Here is a 23,661-nt window from a genome sequence, read left to right as displayed (position 1 = left end):
AGGCCTGCCTGAAGCACTTTCACACAGGTAGGAAGATGGTTTATTTAATCTTCTCTTTGCTTATAAATTTTTATTCAGGTTGGATTTATTTGTATAATATTTGTATAAGTATGACTAAGGATTGATTGTAGAATTTAATGACTTCCCTTCCCCCCCCCCCCCCCCCCACACCTCGTTCCCGACGCCTAATTTGTAACCTGCGCCTGATTTTTTAAAGTGTAGACAAGGTTTTTTCAAGCGTACAAAAATCTTCATTTACTCCATTCTAAGTTAGTTTGGAGTACGTTTTCACTCACGAAACTTTCAAATCAGGCGTCAGTGGCCGGACACGCCCCCTTTTGAAAAAAAAATTCAGTTCCAAAGTGAAACTGTTCCACCTGACTAGAACTGGAGGAAACTAAATGTGGAGAATTCCGATTTCTAAGATACTCCGTTCTACACCAGTTGCTCCTAAAAATCAGGAGCAAATCATGTGGAAACTTGGGGCCTTAGTCTCTGGCCTCAGTTCAGTACTTAAAAGACATTATTTCCCATCTCAACTTGAATTGGGGTGGGTGGTTCATTACAAATAGCCTCCGTACCTCGGATACTGTCGCTCCTGATCACCATCCCACAGACTGCGGCTTTTGTGGGATGGTGATCAGGAGGGAAGTTTTCTCAGCTCGTCTATTTGTGCTCGCAGTAAAGAAGAAAATACACACCTGCAAATACAAACACACACACACCCCTGCAGGCACTATGGGCTCAAAATTGGCCAGGAGTTGCTTTTTTTTTTGGAGCAACTTGATTTTTGTGGAGTATCTTAAAAATCCCCATTTTGCACATTCAATTTGCGCCAGTGTAAGTGAGTTAGTTACAATTTTTTTCGTTTGGTTTAGTTTTTCTCAAAAGGGAGCGTTACCAGCCACCTACGGCAGTTTTGACCATTTAGGCCACTTTGGCCAGCTAATAGTTACTCCAAATCTACTTAGGCCAGCGTATGTGGCGACTTCAGAAAACCCTTGCGGAGAGTTAAGAAATCAGCGCAGGTAGTTACATCGGAGGCCAGCAAAACTTAATGACTTGACTAAAGAATGTGAATAGGATCAAACAGCTATACAGGACATCATATGATAAACTTCGCAAAGTTAATTTACAATACAACAGAAGCATTCATGGGAGCTTAAACTACAAAAATAAAAGTTAAAGATAGTTGAATTAAATTGCCCTAATTTAACTAATTTAAACAACTATTTGTTTGCAATGATTATACTGGGCCAAAATTGAGCCCATATTATCTAAATAAAGTCTACTTCAATAAATGAGATATTCTCTCATTGTTCCTCCGTCACTTATGTTCTTCTTTCACAATAGCACCAGGTGAATAGGCTTGACAAATGGTCACCACTTTTCACAAGGGACAAAACATATTTACATAATTTTTTCAAAATATCCAAATGTCCAGGAAAATGCAAGCCATTAAGAAACTTCAAAAATAGCCACAGTGCATAAAATTTCAAACCTGAGGTCGATCACACCAGGAGGCCCACTCAATCAGGGATAGGGGCAGGCATCAGGTCCCACACACACAGCGGCTGCAGCACGCATACAGAGAGGGGCTGGGGACGAGGAGCTACTGCACATGCGCAGACACGCCACTGCACATGTGTAGATGTCCCAGCACTGTTTTCAGCGCAGGACGCTGGCTCCGCCCCCGACCCGATTGGCCCCATTGCGCGACGACCGAGGAGAGGCTGGACAGCGGCCAAAGGGGGGAGCGAATCTTTCGGCGCACTTAACGGAGAAAAAAGGGGTGGGCCAAATTTGAGCCCATTGCAACTTTTTTTAATGCATAGTATTTACAGGGCATAAACAGGCCATTCGGCCCAACTGGTCTGTGCCGGTGTTTCTGTTACACAGAAGCCTTTTCCACTTTACTTCATCTCACCCTATCAACATATCCTTCTATTCCTTTCTCCTTCATGTACTTATCTAGCTTCCCCTTAAATGCACCAAAGCTATTCACCTCAACCACTCCATGTGGTAGTGAGTTCCACATTCTAACCATTCTCTGGGTAAAGTCCCACTCCAAGAACATGAGCGCATAAATCTAGTCTGACACTCCAGTGCAGTGCTGAGGGAATGCTGCATTGTCGGAGGTGCCGTCTTTCAGAGGAGACGTTAACTGAGACCCCGTCTGCTCTCTCAGGTGGACACAAAAGATCCCATGGCGTTATTTCGAAGAAGAGCAGGGGGGTTATCCCCGGTGTCCTGGCCAATATTTATCCCTCAATCAACATAACAAAGCAGATTATCTGGTCATTATAACATTGCTGTTTGTGAGGGCTTTGTGTGTGTAAGGTGGCTGCCGCGTTTCCCACATTACAAAAGTGGCTACACTTCAAAAGTACTTCATTGGCTTAAAGCGCTTTGAGACGTTCGGTGGTCGTGAAAGGCGCCATATAAATGCAAGTCTTTCTTCTTTCTTTCTTTAAAGAAGTTTCTCCTGAATTCCCTACTGGATTTATTAGTAACTATGTTATATTGATAGCCTCAGTTTTGGACTTTCCCCAAGTGGAAAAATCTTCTCTACTTCTGTGAATTCTCTCCGAGCAGCAAGTAAAATTCCATCAACTGAAATAAAAAATTCAAACCAAGCTTTCAAAGAGGGGTGACGTAATGCATACAGAGCTGCTCCTGAGGGCACTGGTTTCAATCTCACCATAAATCTGAAAGACCAAGAAAAACTGATGCAGTGCAACTGATTTTTCAACAGCAATAATAGACAGTTAGTAGTAAACCATCAACAGGCTTTATTACATATATAAAAATTATAAAAAGGAAAAGCAGACGAACACTCCTCATGACTCCATCTTTCTAATTGTTTAATTCATTGCTTTGAAATGGAACTGAGTGCTGATTGTTGCCCTTTGCCTGCAGAAAAATACTAATCCAATAATGGTTAGAACAAAACAAAAAGCAATTAATAAATTATGTTCCTTTTATTATGTATGGAGAAAGAGTCAGACTGAACACTGTGAGCTCAAAGTAAAGTGTGACCGTAGTCTTTTATTGCAGGTCTCCAGAGTGCCTCTCCAATCTGTGAGGCCTCCTTAAATACCTGTGCTCCCAAGGGATTATGGGATCGCTTGGGACTCCAGGGGATGAGCCCTCTCGTGGCTGTATTGAGTAAATACAAGTTTACATATATAACACCTTTTAATTATTATACTCAGCATCAGGCAAAATACTACTTTTCAAGAGCCAAATAGCTGGGTAACTTTAGAATATTCTATCTGTATCTTGTCAGCTTTCAGTTCTTCATGAGGGATGCTCTGCACTGCTGTAGAATTGATGTATAGCTGCTTCACTTCACATCAACACTGCAGTTATAATGTAAGATGCAGCCTGAATCCAAAGTCAGGGCCTGATCTGACCACGGTGCAGAGGAATCACACTGCATATAGCGACGCCCCTATTTCCAGCCAGAATGGAGATGATTGGCTAGTCCCCACGTCTATCACGTCTGGGGACCGCACTGCTGCTGTGACTGGGATTGACTTTTCGCACATAATTTGGAACATAAGATAAGAAATCGAAACAAGAGTAGGCCATACGGCCCTTCGAGCCTGCTCCACCATTCAATAAGATCATGGCTGATCTTTGATCTCAACTCCACTTTCCTGCCCGATCTTCATATCCCTTGATTCCCCTGAGTGTCCAAAAATCTATTCAGCTCAGCCTTGAATGTACTCAAAGAATCAGCAGCCACAGGCCTCTGGGGCATCGAATTCCAAAGATTCACAACCCCGAGTGAAAAAATTCGCCCTCATCTCGGTCTAAAATGGCCGATCCCTCATCCTGAAACTATGCCCCCTTGTCTAGACTCTCCAGCCAGGGGAAACAGCCTCTTAGAATCCACCCTGTCAAGGCCTTTCAAAATCTTTAATGTTTCAATGAGATCACCTCTCAAACTTCGAAACTCCAGAGTTGAGGCCTATTCTACACAACCTTTCCTCATAGGACAACCCTCTCATCCCAGGACATGCAACTTTCCCCTACTAGCTGCATTGAACTGGAGGAATAACCCTGCTTTTATTGGGTGAAGTTGCTGTAATTTTGGCCATGAGTTTCATTCCCTCGAGTTCGCAGAGACTCTTTGAATAGATTCTGTGGACTGTTTGCTGTAGTGTGCTGTTTAAATAGACTCTGTTTGCTGAGTAAATAGACTTTGTTTTGCTGTAAAATAGACTTTGCTGGAAGTCCCGCCCACCTCCAACTCACTGACGGAAACAGTGTGGTGCCAATCGACACTCTGCTCACTGTAAGAGGAAACCTCACACACATATATGTCATAGTCAGTTCAGACGTTGGCACACAATTTACACTCTGGAGGTTTGGTATTGGTGCAAAGCTGAAACCATTTCAACAACAACTTGCATTTATATAGCAACTTTAACATAGTAAAATGTCCCAAGGTGCTTCACAGGAACGATTATCAAATAAACTTTGACGCTGAGCCACACAAGGAGAAATTAGGGCAAATGATGAGGCGTTGCTGGACCGGATGCCAATGTTGATCAGCGAGCACAGGGATAATGGGTGAACAGGACCTTGTGCAAATTAGGGCACAGACAGCCGAATTTTGGATGAGCTCAAGTTGAAGTAGGATGGAAGATGGGAGGCCGGCCAGGAGAGGATTACAATAGTCAAGGCTAGAGGTAACTAAGCCATGGATGAGGGTGTCAGCAGCAGATGAGCTGAGGTGGGCCAAAGTCAGATCATGTTACAGAGGTGGAAGTAGGCGGTCATAGTGATGGCGTAGATATTTGGTCGGAAGCTCATCTCAGGGGACAAACCGAAATTCACACTGCATTTGTAGCATAAATACACAAAGTTTCTACCCTTAACTAAGATTTCTTTCCTTGTTCTTAATAGTTTAATTTACATTGTGCAAATCAGCTAAAAAGATTGTGGAGTGTCATTTGTCCCACTTAATTTGGCAGCTTGGAGAACTGCACATGGATTTTGTAGGTGGGCAGTGTGAATTTTTCAGCTGGTCCCAAATCGGCAACCAGTGAAGGCAGATTTCCTGCTCACAAGCCTGATGATCATGGGGAAATGGCATCACCTGAACAATCTCCAGTATCAGCAATGTGACCAACCTTACCCACTCCCTCCACGTAGCTTTACTCTATTAGACATAAATAAAAAATAAAGCAGTGTCTGACAGCAAGTTACTGCTACTCCTCACTTAAGCAATATTAACTCTTCATACACAGTGCACCAGGGAATTCAGAATAGCTTGGTGGATCGAAGGTCGAGATTGTTGTCTTTCAGATCGAACTTCCTAGTGCTCTGTACTTGAGCAATAATGAGTTGTTTGTGCGTGCTGCACCAGGAAATTCAGACTAGGTTGGTGGATTGAAACGTTATCAAGTTAAGTCTTTAGATTGGTCCTGAAGTTCCCAATACACACACAAGAATGGTGTGGGGAGGGGGGGGGGGGGCTCCAGTCACATAAATACCCCCACTGCCACCCGATATAATCATTGGGCACGACTGCGGCCAACGAACCAGAAGTCGCTGCGCATGCGCAGTTTGTGTTTTTTTTAAAAAGACAGCAAAGTTGAGCAAGCACCCTGCTTATAGGATAGGAAAGATCTTTTTAAAAAGAAACAGAAAAACATATTAAACTTGAGATAAAGTTGAGCATGGATTGCTAATGTGAAAATGATGGGTGTTTTTTTTTAATTTAATTTACATTTTTTTTTAAATAATAAAATGATTTCCAACAAGGGGGGGAAAAAAAACACTCAAGACACTTTAAATAACGAGGATGTTTATCCAGCCAATCCAATGGGAATGTTTTAATATTCGATGCTCTGAATTTCTTGTCTGTGGTTATTTTCAAATCGCAGTGTCCATAGAACTACAAATCTTAACTGTACAGGTGGAAAATATTACAAATTACAAATCATCAAAAGCAAAGAAGAGTTGACATTTACGGCATCTGTTGTGAATGTTATTTTTTTAATTTTGGACCTTCCAGTAACTTCCGGTTCGTTGGCAAGAATCACTGATATTCATTACCTACCCTACTACCCTGTAACCCTACACATCTCTTACCTACTCTACTATCCAGTGCCACCCTACATACTGAGTTGTGTATGGTACCCATCTACTTGCAGGTGGAGGGGTACCGAGACACCTACCCTCCTACCTACACCGTTGGGGGTACATATATCTTTATGGCAAGATATTGCAACTCTTCAGAGGCCTCATAGAATCATTGGGCTTAATTTTGGCCAGGTGTTGCTCTGTTTTTTTTTTGGAGCAACTTGATTTTTCTGGAGTATCTTAAAAATCCCCATTTTGCACGTTCAATTTGCGCCAGTGTAAGTGAGTTAGTTACGATTTGTTTAGTTTCGTTTTTCTCAATAGGGGGCATTACCAGCCACCTGCACCAGTTTTGGCCATTTAGGCCACTTTGGCCAGCCAATAGTTACTCCAAATCTACTTAGGCCGGCGTATGCGGCCACTTCAGAAAACTCTTGAAGAGTTAAGAAATCAGCGCAGGTAGGTACATCGGAGGCCAGCAGAACTTAATGACTTGACGAAAGAAGGTGAATAGGATCAAACAGCTATACAGGACATCATATGACAAACTTCGCAAAGTTAATTTATTATACAACAGAAGCATTCATGGAAGCTTAAACTACAAAAATAAAAGAAGTAAAAGAAGATAGTTGAATTAAATTGCCCTAATCACAACTAATTTAAACAACTATTTGTTTGCAATGATTATACTGGGCCAAAATTGAGCGCATATTATCTAAATAAAGTTTACTTCAATAAATAAGATATTCTCTCAGTGTTCCTCCGTCACTTATGTTCTTCTTTCACAATAGCACCAGGTGAATAGGCTTGACAAATTGTCACCACTTTTCACAAGAGACAAAACATATTTACATAATTTTTTCAAAATATCCAATAGTCTAGGAAAATGAAAAAGCCATTAAGAAAGTTCAAAAATAACTACAGTGCATAAAATTTCAAACCTGAGGTCAATCACACCGGGAGGCCACTTGGCCAGGCATCGGGTCCCATACACACAGTGGCTACAGCATGCACACAGAGGGGCTGGGGGGGGCGAGGAGCTATTGCACATGCGCGGACACTCCAACGCGCATGTGCAGACGTCCCGGCACTGTTTTCAACGCAGGACGCTGGCTCCGCCCCCGACCCGACTGACCACGCTGCGCGACGACCGAGGAGAGGCTGGACAGCGGCCAAAGTGGGGAGCGATTCTTTCGGCGCACTTATCAACGGAGAAAAGCGGCGCATCTCCGGTAAGTGCGCCAAAAAAAGGGGTGGGCCAAATTTGAGCCCATAGAATGGTTACAGCGTGGAAGGCGACCATTCGGCCCATCGAATCCATGCCTTTTAAAAAATGTTAACTGTCAAAACACTTTTAATGTTTTATGTTTATTGACTGCCGTGTTGACAGACCTGATCGAACGTAACTTTATTCTTGCTAAAAACAACGTCTAATCAAATATAAATTAGATATTTATCACCAGGAGATATTGGAAGGATTATTTTTTTGAATCACTGTTTTCCAACTTTATTGGCATGACACCAGAAATTCTTTTAAACAATTTTTAAGTAGGCTTCAACAGTATGTGGAAAATGCTGAGTACTGCTACAGGAAGGTCACTGATCCTCTTCAATGATATCATTCCCTCCAGCTTTAATCATCTGCTGCCTTTATCGTTCCACCTCTTCATTTCTGACCCCAGCCAATTAATCGCGAATGTGTCTCTTCGGCTTAAGTGAAAAAGCATAAATTCTCATCCTTATTTTCAAATCCCTCCATGGCCTCGCCCCTCCCTAATCTCCTCCAGCCCCCCGCCCGCCCGAGTTGTCTGCACTCCTCTAATTCTGGCTTCTTGAGCATCCCTGATTATAATCGCTCAACCATTGGTGGCCATCCCTTCTGTTGCCTCGGCCCCAAGCTCTGGAACTCCCTGTCGAAACCTCGCCGCCTCTCTTTCCCCTTTCAAGATGCTCCTTAAAACATACCTCTTTGACCAAGCTTTTGGTCACAATCGCTAATTTCTACTTATGCAGCTCGCTGTCAAATTTTTTTAGCTCATAATACTCCAGTGAATAGCCTTGGGACATTTCACTATGTTAAAGGCACTATATAAATACAAGTTGTGGTTATTGTTGTTGTTGTAAGGGCAATCTTTTCACCAACTTCAGTACATACTGGATTTGTGAGGACCATCTTCCATGGAAAGACCTGAAGATGAGACGGATGCGTGGACAGCACAACTATTTTCTTTGGTGATTTCACACTGAGATTCAGCCCGTCTCGGGTGAATGGCCTCAGTTAAGTGAAAAAGCATAAACAAACATTCAACCAGTCCAAACACATGGATCCATTCTTTCACGGTCGTATTATAAATCTTCCAAGAATAGTTCTTTTGGTATTTTCTTTTTGGGTTTAATTTGTGTGCATGTCAGAAAATTGTCTTTAAACTAAAATAAATCAACTCTTTGGGTCTGGTCCAGTATTTTTGTTGAACATTCCCACATTTTCCCTTTTTCTTTTCCTGCTGGATATGTCAAACAGTTCTACATGCCAGCTAAGAGATGTCTGCACACCAGGAAGCCCTGTGGACTTGAAGCGGACTTTGATTTATGCACACTCACCAGCGAGGGCAGCAAAACATCAGCCAAGTAAACAAATGCTGCTCCAAGTGTGAAGCCGACCCCCACGGGAAAGAAGGCAAACGCTCCATAGGTCCCAGAAGATTCAGCCATCTCAATCGCTGGGGCCAGCAGTGACCAGTAAGAAGCAGCCAGCATGACCTGGGGTACAGAAACAAAATGAACAGCAGCTGTAATTACTGAACTGGGCAAGCATAGCGTTGATTAAGAATGATGTGACTTAGCAATTAATTTAAATAAAAATGCACTACACTCAGACATCAGAATACACCGCTTATTTTCTTGTAGTTTAGCACCGCTTGGCACAAGACATCTCTCGTCTTGTGCACCTGTCGTGCTTATCCAGATGCAATGCTCTCCATTTTTCATTAAGGAGGAATACTGCTCTAATAGTTCGCAGGAGAACGAGAGACACATAACTGGTTACACATAAATAGGCCTCTTGGTCGGCTTTTATGTGCAAGTGCGATAAACTCAAGACCGAATACTTTTCTCCAATTTATTCACTATCATTCTATATGAAGCACAGTAATACGTATAGAACTACTCATAGACTACTGTGGGTTACAAAACATGAATGCATCCAAGTGATAGAAATGAAATCATAAACTACAACAGTTATTTATTTATTAAAGTTATTTGAAACCCAGAGATGTGTCCTTGAAACATATTTCGGCCAGTGTTATAATACAAATATACAACTGCTGTTGTGTGGGGTAGTCCATTTAACCATTAGTGCCACTTATATTTTCAGGCACTGTGCATCATCAGTGAGCTGTGACAAACATTAGAATTTCACAATCAAATCGTTTTGACTTCAAACTAAGTGCCATTTTACTTTATGCTTATGTTAGATGGGACCAACTGTTCAGTATATATAAATCCTTCAAACAATATACAGTAGAAAGTTCCATTTTTATAGGTTCTTTAAAACAATTTGTAATCTACAACAACAACTTGCATTTATATGCCTTTATCATAAGAGATCTCCATGTGCTTCACTGGAGCATGATCAAAGAAAATTTGACACCGAGCCACATAAGGAGGTATTTATTAGATGACCAAAAGCATGATCAGAGGTAGGTTTTAAATGCGTCTTAAAGGAGGAAAAAGAGGTAGAGAGGCAGAGGGGCTTTGGGAGGGAATTCCAGAGCTTTGGGCTTGGCAGCTGAAGGCACAGCCACCAATGGTTGAGCGATTAAAATTGGGCATGTGCAAGAGGCCAGAATTAGTGGAGCGCAGAGATCTTGCGGGGGGAGCAGGGGGCTTGTGGGGCTGCAAGAGATTAGAGAGATAGGGAGGGGCGAGGACATGGAGGGATTTGAAAACAAGGATGAGAATTTGAAAATCAAGGCGTTGCTCAGCTGGGAGCCAATTGAAGCAGCACTATGCAAGGTTTGAACAAGCTGGAGAATGTGGGAATCAAGTAGGGCGGGGTGAAGTACAAAAAGTACTTGGAAGAAAACCATTTGTTCCGCTTTTAAAAAAAAAAATAACTCCTCACTGACGCTGCGGCGAGATTACACATTTCTTTAATATTTCAGGCAAATTGCCAGCAGCCTTGGAAGTTATCTTTTACTTCTACTCGCAGTTGTCTGTACAGAATACTCAACAAGCACAGCACATATTTGGTTCTTCAAACTTATTTGATGTTGATGTTATTTTGTTACATTGGTCACTTTTCTCTCCATTCATTCACTCCGAATGGACTTCACGATATCCTACTGGAAAAGTAGAAAAAGTGAGCCCATTACTTTTAAAATAAAATGGCAAGGGGTGAAACCTTGAATTTCAGATCAATGAGCCTTACCCTCAGTTAAGGGCAAAGTGTTTGAGATGTTGATGACATAAAGGATCAGATGAAAAGACGGTCTCATTAGAGACACAATCAACATGGGTTGTGAATGGGCACGTTGTGTTTGACCAATTTACTGAAGTTCCGTGAGCGGATTACAAATCGGGGGAGATGAGGGCAAGAGCGAGGCAGAGAACGTTACCCACCTACTTTCAGGAACACTGTTCCACATAACAGACTGATTCACAAGAGTATTAGACTGGGCTAATGCATAGCCGAAAGGTAGACGAGATGGTGGTGCATCGGGAAGATTCAGAGTGAAAACCTTTTGCCAATGCAGTCCCACAGGGGTTGGCATTGGGGACAATGTAGTTTATCATTTTTTATATCAATGATTTAGAGGTCTCTAAATTTTTAAACATTGTTTGCTTGTGAAAGCTGGAGTGGGAAGCAAAGATTTCTGGAACAAATTCAAGTTGTTTTTCAGAAAGGAATGGATAGTAAAGCTTCGTAGAGAACTGCGACAAAACGATGCACAGTTCTTTTTGCAACAATGTCATAAAACAGACAGCCCTTCAAAAACAAGGGTGAAACGATTGGCAATGACAACTCGCAGTAATTACCATCAAAGTTCAGGCAGTGATCCCAAAGACTGGTAAATACTAACAACAGTGTCTGGGTGAAGGGACCACGTTGCTCCAAATGATGATGTTGTAACTGCTGCTGCATGCTGACACAGTTTTTAGCTCATCTGGCATTTTTTAAGCTTGATTATGCCAAAGCGCGCAGCAGAGCTCAAACTGCAAATACTGCACCCACCGAAGTCATAATATTTTCAAATACTAAACAGGCTTTTTATCCTGGAGCAATGATTCTAAACTCATGCCTTATATATTTTTTTTTAATTCGTTCGTGGGACGTGGGCGTCACTGGCAAGGCCAGCATTTATTGCCCATTCCTAATTACCCTCGACAAGGTGGTGGTGAGCCACCATTTCAGAGGGCAGTTAAGAATCAACCACATTGCTGTGGGTCTGGAGTCACATATAGGCCAGACCGGGTAAGGATGGCAGGTTTCTTTCCGTCAAGGACAGTAACTGAACCATGTGGGTTTTTACAACAATCCGGCAGTTTCATGGCCAGCATTATTGACACAAGCTTTTTATTCCAGATTTATTTCATTAACTGAATTTAAATTCCCCAGCTGCCATAGTGGATTTGAACTCACATCTTTGGTTAATTAGTCCTGACATCTGAATTTCTAGTCCAGTAACATAACCACTATGCTATATGATGTAAAATGAGCCAAAATATGAAATAGGTGTTAATATATTCTGAGCACGCTGCATTTTCCCACATTGCTGTGCCAACATACTGTACCACAGGAGACTGGAGCAAGGCTCACACACCTGTGATTCCTCACCTGGTGAGCTCCCTATCTCTGCCATGCCCTCAATAGTAGGCAGCAATCAAAGAGAGAGGGAGCCAGAGGGAGAAAGAATGTCACCAACTCTTTGTGGGATTAGTAAGGCCTGGGAGCAGGTTATCTGGTCACGCATCTGGCTGCCATACGGCACATAATAATCTCAAAGGTGAGGATGGGCACAAGATATTTATTTATCATAGCAGATCTGTATTAAATGTTACACTTTTCAATACCACTATTATTGTAACTGATTATATTTTAATGTATGTTACTGTTTCACCATTACAGGTTTCCCATTATTTGGCTTTTTGGCTCTGCAGGGAGTATATACGCCATTCAAATCTTACTGTCCACATTTATGATAAAGTGTTGTGTGCTTTTAGCTGGGCTGATATCGCCAAAGTATACTTCTTCACCTCAAGTCATCATCATAGGCAGTCCCTCGGAATCGAGGAAGACTTGCTTCCACTCAAAGTGAGTTCTCAGGTGACTGAACAGTCCAATACGGGAATTACAGTCTCTGGCACAGGTGGGACAGACAGTGGTTGGAGGAAAGGGTGGGTGGGGAGTCTGGTTTGCCGCACTCTCCTTCCGCTGCCTGCGCTTGTTTTCTGCATGCTCTTGGCGACGAGACTCGAGGTGCTCAACGCACTCCCGGATGCTCTTCCTCCACTTAGAGCGGTCTTTGGCCAGGTATTCCCAGGTGTCGGCTCAAGTCAACTAATTTATGGCTCACCAAATGCAACCTGCCTAGGCTTCAAGCTCTGGAATTCCCTCCCTAAACGTCTCCGCCTCCCTCTCCTCCTTTAAGACGCTCCTTAAAACCTACCTCTTTGACCAAGCTTATGGGTCATCTGTTCCAATACTTTATATGGTTCGGTGTCAAATTTTGTTTGATAATACTCCTGCGAAGTGCCTTGGGACATTTTACTACATTAAAGATGCTATATCATTGCAAATTGCTGCTGTAGCTATGGATATCTCCACTGCCCCCAAAGGGCCTACATCAGGATTTTAATGACCTGGCAATCAACCTCAACTGAGAAATCAAAACGAGCTTGTTTATAAAATTGGGTTGCATTTTACTCAAAGAGTTTACCTACAATGTACCAAGATATTGGAGAACAATGATGACCAACTATGACAGTCCGGTTTCCCCCCTCTCATAGATAGTGTGATGCTCCTCAATCTACAGTGACTGTGGCTCCTGTTGAATAAGCACACAACACCAATAATTGCAAGAAATTTGCAATCTATTTGCCTCTACTCCCACACAGAGGAAACTGTGCAATGGTAAAAGGTCTGGGTGGTGAAAAGTGTAAATCTAACCTGTATACATAGAAACATAGAAAATAGGTGCAGGAGTAGGCCATTCAGCCCTTCTAGCCTGCACCGCCATTCAATGAGTTCATGGCTGAACATGCAACTTCAGTACCCCATTCCTGCTTTCTCACCATACCCCTTGATCCCCCTAGTAGTAAGGACTTCATCTAACTCCTTTTTGAATATATTTAGTGAATTGGCCTCAACAACTTTCTGTGGTAGAGAATTCCACAGGTTCACCACTCTCTGGGTGAAGAAATTCCTCCTCATCTCGGTCCTAAATGGCTTACCCCTTATCCTTAGACTGTGTCCCCTGGTTCTGGACTTCCCCAACATTGGGAACATCAGTTGATCCATTAACTGGGCAGCTGGTCTGGAGAGCTTGTATTATGGTGGTGAAATTAGGCCGTGCTGAAGCAATTTTATGTTGCATTAAATGTAGCAAAAAAAGTGGGGGTTTTTCCCACCACATTGATGTGTTTTGTTAATGCATAAAATCTTTGTTTTCAAACATTATAAAATTTCAGCAGAAGGCAATGGAATCAATTAAATGTGATTTATTATCCTATAAAAATAGCACTGCATATCGTACCAGAGAGAAAAGATGTTGCTGATAAGTCACGTTTTATGTTTCACATCTTGCACCTCCAAGGACAGTTTCAGCCCACCCCCAACCACATCACGCCCTTCGAAATGGTCTGGACGACAGACACTGAAAATCCCCAGCCATCCAGTTTGAAAACCAATGGTATCTTGCACTGCAGTGAGAAACAGTGTGAGCTGCTGCTGTAGGTATCCACACGCCAACACCTACCACGCCCGGGTCCTGCTAAAGAGCTGCGGTGCATCAAGCAAAGAATCCAAGCACCACTCACTGCAAACACCCAAAGCTCAGTAAGCAGGTGGGGTCTTGGCGCCTGCAATCCTGTAACTTGAGAACTTGGGGACGGATTTTCGACTTTCGGGGTATTTCGGCAAAACCGGTAACGACACGTGAAAATGACCGTTTTCGTTGCGCTACCGTTTTTAGGCCGAACTTTCAGCCTGTGTGTCTCGGTAAGGGCGTTCCATGATTATTCATGGCGCAAAACGAGAGTTTTGGCAACTTTAGTCCAAGGTCAATTGCGCTGCGAGAGGCGCCTTGGGGTGGGGGGGGGGGGGGGAGGAGGAATTCCAACAAACATTCCAAAAACATTTACCAGGCCCTTAACTAAGTTAATCGCTGCCAAAAAATTAAAACTTTAACTTACCTTTTTTTGCAGGTTTTCGTACTTACCGCTGCTAGCAGGGCGGCACCACAGGTGTGACCCTGTCGCTATTCTGGGCGCGGCGCACGGGTCGGGAGAGTGTCGAAAGTCGATCGCAGACTCAATCGGAGTCACTGCACGTCGGCGCACCTCTCCCCGGCGGGACTTGGAAGCGCCGCCGCAAACAGGATCCGAGGATCCCGCCCGGGCTGAGCGACTGGGTTTTCGCCGCGGAGGGTCAAATCACAGCGAAAACCCGGTCGCAGACCTCTTGAAAATTTGGTCCATTGTGGTCATCAAGTAATTGGACACATGAATCACTCCACCATAGCACACTGCACTAGTGTGGATAACACAGCTCTCCACCATAGCACACTGCACTAGTGTGGATAACACAGCTCTCCACCATAGCACACTGCACTAGTGTGGATAACACAGCTCTCCACCATCACACCCCGCACCAGGACATCCAAAACAAAATCACCACCAGTCAATCAAATACTCAACTACACTGTGTTCAGGTGACCGTATGTAAAGCTACAGGTACATATTCTTCTTCCGTACAAAACAGTACCATCTATTATGTTGATTTATCCATTTGCAATCAGATTTTGGGGTTAATCATACAGTGCTTCTAATCAGAAAATTTTAATAGAAACACCACAAATCAACTCTTTCCTTTAAAAGCCCTCAGGGTGAAATATTCCATGCGCTGAAATCTTACTTAGAATTTGACATCATGCTCTACAGATTAAGATAGCACAGCCTTTCCAAAAAAAAATTAATTCATATTAATTCAAGATGTCCCATAAAATGTCCAACATGCATTCTTCTTTTACTGAACCCTCAGGCATAAGGCCTGAAAACCACAAACTATTCTCAGCTAATAAAATTAAGATCTGTATCACTGGTTCCACCTTCCCCTCTCTTAACTGTTCAGTTATTAAAAGTAATGTTGCAGCCCACTTAAATATAACATTCCTGTTGTCCCAACATCCATGTCACTCCTAACTCAACTGAAGGTGGATCTCCAGTTTTCCATGGCACGCTACGAGAGCTAGCACATGATTTAGCAGAATCCAATTATTTGAACAAATATGCAGGGTTAACCCTTGCAATTCCCACTACTGCTGCAGGGGAAACCGCAATCTCAACACCATCAACTGCAGCTTTCTGGCAGGAACATAAATGTTTATCGCCAGAGCTTCCAATGCAGTTCACCTTCCCCTGAATGGTCTGCCTCAAGCTAAAAGCTTCAAATCAGATTAAAATATTGAAAAAGTGGTCTTGAGTCTGGTGCTACGCCTCAGCTATGACCCCTCAAGGCTGGCTCATTGCTGTTCTGCACTTCAGATTTAAACTAATACAGTCCCCTGCTAAATTTGCACCTTGAGGTATTTTAAATGCAATATTTTTAAAAATCCGTTTTCGAATCGGAACACATTAAGACAAAACAAAATGTGTTAAAAAAGGTAGCTTTTCTCAAATGATACAATCAAGGTCGTTTTCCAAGTAGTCAGGCAAAGAAGTTTGCCTGCCTGCAAACACCATTGGAAAATCATCCGTGTACTTGAAATAGATACAAAGGAACAGCAGTAGGCCACTTACTCTCGAGCCTGTACCACTATTCAATTAGACCATGGCTGATTGGCATCTCAATTCTATTTACCCGCATATCCCTTGGCACCCTTCCCTAACAAAACACTACTGACCTCGCTCTTGACGATTTCAATTGACACAGCCATTTGGGGGGGCAGCAAGTTCCAGATTTCTATTATCTTTTGTGAGAAAAAGGGTTTCCTGATTTCACTCCAAAATGGTCTAGCTCTAATATTAACATTACGCCCTCTTGTTCTGGATTCCCCAACCAGAGAAATAATTTTTCTGTATCTACCCTGTCGAATATTACATAGAACGTACAGCATTAAAACAGGACATTCGGCCCAAGTGGTTCATAGAAACATCGGTGCAGGAGTCAGCTATTCGAGCCTGCACCACCGTTTAATGTGATTATGGCTGATCATGCTGGTGTTCATGCTCCTCACGAGCCTCATCCCACCCTAACTCATCCAACCCTATCAGCATATCCTTCTTATTCCTTTTTCCCCTCATGTGTTTATCTAGCTTCTCCTTAAATGCATCAATGCTAATCGCCTCAACTACACCTTGTAGTCAAGAGTTCCACATTCTAAAAAAAATGTTCCTCCGGAATTCCCTCTTGGATTTATTTGTGACTAACTTATATTTATGGCCCCTCGTTTTGGTCTCCCCCAACAAATGGAAGCATCTCTATGTCTATCCCCTATAAAATCCTTTCATAAAAACAACCTCGATCAGGTCACCCCTTCAGCCTTCTCTTTTATAGAGAATATTTTTCCCGATAGGTATAACCTCTCGGTTCTAGGATCATCCTGGTAAATCTTTGTTTGCACCTTCTCCAGTGCCTCGACAGCCTTTTTATAATATGGAGACCAGTACTCTGCTAACCAAGGTTCGATACAAGTTTAACAGAACTTCTCTGCTTTTATAACTTTAGCCCTCTAGAAATAAACATCAGTGCTTGGTTTTTAATGGCCTTATTAACCGGTGTTGCTACTTTTAGCGATTTAGGAGTCTGTTCCCCTCAATCCCTTTGCTGCTCAACCCATTTAGACTCTTATTTTCCAATTATGTGGGCTCCTTATTCTTACCACCAACATGCACCACCTCACACTTAGCTATCTTGAAATTAATTTGCCAATTACATACCCATTCTACAAATATATTAATGTCTTCTTGTGCCTTAATCATACCTTGATTCGATCACCCTTCAACCTTCTAAACTCAAAGGAATAGATGCCAAGTTTGTGCAGCCTGTCCTCCCATAATTTAACTCTAAGCCCTAGTGCATTCAATTGCTTATAAATTTGCAAAACCAGTAATAGCAGAAATTCATTCTCACCAATGATGAGCACAAGGTGTGACTGGGTTTCTGGAATATCATGGATCATCAATCCAAGATATTCATCAGTTTGAAAACTCCCACTGCATCCAGGGCCTGTCACCATGTTTTTTTAAGTTTCAAAATATACTACATTCATATAAAAAATTTGCACAATACATTGGAAGACAGTTCAGTGCGGTTAGCAATTCCATACAATACATTTGGATGCTGACGGCAGCTCCGTTCAATTCATTTGCTTGCTTTACATTTCGAGGTACATGTCAGTACAATCCAGGATACATTGTAATACAGTCATCAAATTAATTTACTAGTGGCACTATACGGTACACAGAATGGGTGAGGGTACAGTTACATTTCTTTGCAACATACATTACTAAACAGAACTTGCATTATACATGGCACTACATAGGTTTTTTCAGATCACGGTGCTCTATGTATACAGAAAGTTTACAAGTACAGCCCGACGGGAGTTTTATACTGATTCCAGCCCCTGAGTTTATCAGGGTGGAAGGGCCTTAAACTGTGGCTCTTCCCCACCGTGCCTTTGCGGCAACTGCACCAATTTTTAGTGCGTCCCTCAGCACGTACTCCTGGATCTTGGATCGCGCCAGTCTGCAACACGCAAACGTGGACTTCTCCTTGCTCTGGAAGACCAGCAAATTTCGGCAAGACCAAAGTGCGTCTTTCACCGAGCTGATGGCCCTCCAGCAGCAGGTGATGTCTGTCTCGGCGTGTGTCCCTGGGAACAGCCCGCAGAGCACAGAGTCCTGTGTTACGGAGCTGCTTGGGATGAACCTCGACAGCAACCACTGCATCTCCTTCCAGACCTGCCTTGCAAAGGGGCAGTCCCGAAGGAGATGGATGACTGTCTTGTCCACACCACAGCCAACTCGGGGGCAGAGTGCCGTGTCTCTGAAACCCCGGCTGTGCATGAAGGATCTGACAGGTAGGGCCCTCCTCACCGCCAACCAAGCTACGTCTTGGTGCTTGTGTGAAAGCTCTGGTGATGAGACGTTCTGCCAGATGAGTTTGACAATCTGTTCGGGAAAGCACCCGACAGGGTCCACCCTCTCCTTTCGTAGGGCGTCCAGGACTTTACGTGCCGACCACTGCTCTGTGGCCTTGTGATCAAAAGGGGTTTTTTCTGAAAAACTTTTCCACGAAGGACAGGTGGACAGGCATGGTGCAACTGGTGGGGGCGTTTCGCGGCAGAGTGGCCAGACCCATCCTTTGCAACACCGGGGACAGGTGGAACCTCAGCACGTAGTGACACTTGGTGTTTGCGTACCGGGGGTCTGTGCACAGCTTGATGCAGCCGCACACAAAGGTGGCCATCAGGATGAGGGCCACGTTCGGAACATCATTTCCTCCACTGTCCAGAGATTTGTACATCGTGTCTCTGCGGACACGTTCCATTTTGGACCTCCAGACAAAGTGGAAGACGGCCCGAGTGACTACCACGGCACAGGAGCATGAGATGGGCCAGATCTGCGCCACGTACAACAACACCGAGAGCACCTCACTCCTGATGACCAGGTTCATCCCAGTTTTGGTTTCACTTTGGCGATACGCCCTTCCCAGTTTTTGGCGCACGCCCCGTACGCTCCGAACCATATTCCCAACACCTTCAGGTAATCTGGCTTAACGGTGAAGGGAATAAAGGATCGGTCGGCCCAGTTGCCAAAGAACATGGCCTCGCTTTTGCTGCGATTGACCTTCGCTCCCGAGGCCAGTTCAAACTGGTCGCAGATTGTGAGCAATCAGTGGAACGACTGCGGATCCGAGCAAAAGACGGTAATGTCATCCATGTACAGGGAGGTCTTGATCTGAGCGCCCCCGCTGCCTGGGATCGTCACCCCTCTAATGCTCGCATCCTTCCTGATGGACTCGGCAAAGGGTTCGATACAACACACAAACAAGACAGAGGAGAGGGGACAGCCGTGCCTGACTCCGACCTGATCGGAAAGCTTTCAGTTTCCCACCCGTTGATTCGAACTGTGCTACTGATGTCTGTGTCGAGCAGTTGGATCCAATTGCAAATACCCTCCCCAAACCCCATCTTGGAGAGCACGTCCATCAGGTACGTGTGCGATATCCTGTCAAAGGCCTTCTCCTGGTCCAGGCTGAATAGGTGTCCACTCTCCTGTCCTGCATGTAGGCGATCGGATCCCCGAGTAGTGCGAGGCTATCAGAGATCTTCCTGCCGGGGACAGCGCAAGTCTGGTCCAGGTGGATCACCAGCTCCAGAGCAGACTTGACCCTGTTTGCAATGATCTTTGACAGGATCTTGTAGTCCACATTGAGCAGCGAGATGGGCCGCCAGTTTATGATTTCCTCCCTATCCTCCTTCTGCTTGTAGATGAGGGTGATGATGCCTTTCCTCATTGATTCTGACATACTGCCGGCCAGAAGCATACCCCCGTACACTTCCAGCAGGTCTGGGCCCATCCAGACCCACAGAGCCGAATACAACTCGACCGGTAAGCCGTCACTTCCGGGAGCTTTACTCGTCGCAAGGGACCGGACGGCCTTCGTCATCTCGTCCAGAGTTAGCGGGTGGTCCAGACTCTCCCGCTCGCTGTCGTCTAAGACCTCTGAGATAGACGACAGGAAAGACAGGAGGCCGCGCGGCCTGTGGGCTTGACGTCGTACAGCCCGGCATAGAAGGATTTGCTGATCCTCAGCATGTTGGGCTGTGAAGACGTCACAGAACCATCTTCTTCCTTTAGGCTGCTGATCACAGAGCTCCCCCAGTGTACCTTTTGGAAGGAGAAACGCGAACACGTCTCATCCTGCTCGACGGAGCGGACTCTGGATAGGAAAATGATTTTGGAGGACTGAGGCAAAGAGCGAGGCTTGCTGGCCCTTCACCTCTTGGAGTTCCTCCGCGACATCGACCCCCATCGACTGCAGCAGGAGCAGGTTTTGCATACTCTTCTGGAGTTGGGACAATTCCCTCTGTCTCCCTCTCGCCTCCTGAACACCTTTGAGGATGATGAAGAACCTCTTGATGTTTGTCTTGATTGTTTCCCACCAGTGCATCGGGGAATCAGAGGGATTTTACGGTTCTCCAACCTTTGTAATCCCTCTCAAGTTCCTCAACGTATTCCGGGGTCAACAGTTTCACGTTGAGCTTCCATATCCCCCTGCCAACTTTCTGGTCTTCCTGTGGGAGGCAGTCGGCCAGTCGGAAGCAGTGGTCAGAGAAGAACACCGGCGTGACGTCGGTGGATCTGACCTTGAGCATGTGGGACACAAACAGGAAGTCTATTCTGGAACGGACGGACCCGTCTGGTCTCGACCAGGTGCATCTGCGCGGTGCTCCATCTGCAGGGTTGCTGAAGACGTCACACAGCTTGGCATCTTTTACCACATCCATCAGGAGTTTGGATGTGGTGTCCAGTTTGCTGTCGGCTCTGCTGGATCGTCCAGCCGCATCGATGATGCAGTTGAAATCACCGCCCAGAACGACCGGTCTGGATGTCGCCAGCAGCAGTGGGAGCTGCTGGAGGAGGGCCAGCCGCTCGCTTCTGAGAGGCGAGGCATACACGTTATTTGCCTTAGAGGAATATTTTTATACAATACATCTGCTACGAGGAGACGGCCGCCCACCACCTCCTCAACTTCGGTGATGAAGTGGCCTCCCCGCAGCAGAATGCCCAGGCCGGAGGAACAGCAATCGTTGCATCCTGACCAAACAGATGGTCCGTGGGACCACCATTGCGACCACTGCCGGTAACTAGCACTGCATTCCTGCAAGAATAGCAGGTCTGCCTTGACCTTGGCGAGGTACTCCAAGGTGGAAACACATCGCATAGTTGACTTAATGCTATGCACGTTAATGGATGCAACCTTTAAACCCATTTTTAAACTGGTGGTTACAGTCCAAAAATGACATTTAGATCACGCAGTCCTTTGGCCCTGTGACGTGTTCCCGTATAAATAGGTTAACTTTAACTTTAAACTTTTCTACTGCACCTTGGCTAAAATATGGGTTGTCCTCTGCCTTGGGGATGGTTCGAACAGGGGACGCCAGCAGTGTGGACGTGGGGTCCTCCATGTCAACTGGGCTGCCCTCGCCTGGTGTTGGCTGTTCCTTGTGTGCATCCCCTGTGGTGTCGTCGCTCACAGCATTCTGGAGCTGGGGTGCATCTGTCACTTCGTCGCTCCCAGAGATCTGGAGCGGGGGGGCATTGGTGGCTTCGTCGCTCCCGGAAATCCGGAGCGGTGGTGCATCGGTGACATCACTGCTCCCGGGGTCCCGGAGCTGGACTGCGCTGGTCGCATTGGCATGTTGCCTCTTCTTCTGCTGGTGGTAGTGGGGGCTTTTGCCTCGCCCTTCATCATCGGATGAGCTGCTGTCAATGTTGTCCGTTGTGGACTGTACCCGTCTTTTGCCTCTCGTTTCTGCAGGAGGCCCCTTTTCCTTCGACTTGTGGGCCGCCGCCTTCTTCTTGACGAGCTGCCATTCCTGTTTTCCTTCTGCTCCCGCCTCTTCCATGGACTCGGTGTCTCGGGGGGGGGGGTTCCACTGCAGGGTGCTAGTGTCTGGCGGCTTGCCGTGGCAAACTTTCCTTCCTCCTCTCGGTCAGTGGTTTGCTCGCACGGTGTCTTGGAGGGGAGGGAGGTGTCGGTCTCCTCTTGGGTGTTGCACTCCTCGGCTTTCTCCTCACGTGTCACCATGTTCTTTGCCGCCTGCGCATAGTTGAAATTGCGCTTGGGGCAGGCCTTGTACAGATGTCCAGCCTGACCACAAAGGTTGCAGCACTTGGTCTCTTTACAGTCCTTTGTCTGGTGTCCTTCCTTCTTGCAGTTGCGGCAAATGATTGCTTTGCAGCTTGCCGCCACGTGGCCTGCTTTCCCGCAGGATGTCGACAGCTGGTGAAGTGGCGTTGGTAAGGAGTGTTACCCTCGAAAGCACCATCCCCCATCGGTCAGCATGGCTTCCGGTTCAGCAACGCCTCGATTTCAAAATTCTCAACCTTATTTTCAAATCCCTCCATGGCCTCACCCCTCCCTCCCTATCTGTGTAATCTCCTCCAGCCCCACAGCTCCTCCGCCCCCACTCCCCCCCACCCCCACCACCCCGCCTCAAGAGGTCTGTGCTCCTCTAATTCTGCCCTCTTGAGCATCCCCAATTGGAATCGCTCAACCATCGGTGGCCGTGCCTTCTCTTGCCTAGACCCGAAAGCTCTGGAACTCCCTGCCTAAACCTCGCCACCTCTCTCTCTCTTTGCTCCTTCAAGACACTCCTTATTACCTACCTCTAACCAAGCATTTGGTCACCTGTCCTAATTTCTACTTATGCAGCTCGCTAACAAATTTTTATCTCATAACACTCTAGTGAAGACTCTTGGGACATTTCACTCGGTTAAAAAGGTGCTATATAAATACAAGATGTTGTTGTTGTTGTATGCCAGTGAGGAAGCGGGGCCAAGTGTCAGCCTGCAGATGACAGTTACTGTTCATGCACTAACCAGTCCTATGTTGCACGACAGTCGCTTGCAGCAGACGCGACAGCTCTGCAGTTGGCTCCGACAGCACCCAGATCCTCAGCAAACAGTTTCCTACTTAGCTTGGGCCAAAAAATATATTCCCACTCAGGAGCTGTACTGCAAAGATTCTGCCACTAAGAACGATTAGCATTCACAGCAGAGTACGACACATACTGAAACGCAGCTGGACAAAAACAACCGACACTCAATAGCGCGCCTTCCATGTGACAAAATGTCTCGAGGTGCTTTGCAAGACACCAAAAACCTAACTCGGGTGACCAAAGACACAGTTGAAGAGGCAAGTTCTGAAGATGCTTTGAAGGTGGGAAGAGGTTCAGTGACAATTCCTGGGTGCAGGGCCTGGTGGCTTCTACCGTTGAGGGGGTAGCAGACGAATGGAAGGGAGGGGGGGGGTGAGTGGGGGGAAAGGTAGAGATGTCAAGTAGGCCAGAGTTGCTCAAGTGGTGGATAAATTCCAGGGAATTTGACAAGGGAAATCTGCCAGGATAGGACAGAGCAAGGCCATGGAAGGATTTGAGAATGAGGACAAGGATTTTAAAGTCAACGTGCCGGGGGAGGGGACCCCATGGAGGTTGGGGGGAGAAAATGAGATGATGAGTGTCCAGGACTTTGTATGAGATATATTCGGAGCACCAGAATTGTGCTTACAGTTTATGCACGGTGGCATGGAGAAGGGTAGAGAAATGAAGCTTT

The 23,661-nt window shown here is 45.3% G+C and overlaps 1 protein-coding gene across 1 annotated transcript in view; it reads right to left on the bottom strand.

Annotated features, from left to right (window-relative positions):
- The window catches only part of LOC139226760 (zinc transporter ZIP11-like), an 807,495-nt gene that overhangs the window by 724,666 nt on the left and 59,168 nt on the right, over positions 1–23,661 (bottom strand). The window contains exon 3 of the mRNA XM_070857754.1: positions 8,701–8,859. Within this exon, the coding sequence (XP_070713855.1) occupies positions 8,701–8,859 (159 nt within the window). The remainder of the gene's footprint in view (positions 1–8,700; positions 8,860–23,661) is intronic.

This window comes from Pristiophorus japonicus, chromosome 16 (assembly GCF_044704955.1).
Source record: "Pristiophorus japonicus isolate sPriJap1 chromosome 16, sPriJap1.hap1, whole genome shotgun sequence".
NCBI lineage: Eukaryota > Metazoa > Chordata > Chondrichthyes > Pristiophoridae > Pristiophorus > Pristiophorus japonicus.
The sequence above is the reverse complement of the archived record's forward strand: the minus strand, read 5'-3'. Positions and strand labels throughout refer to the sequence as shown.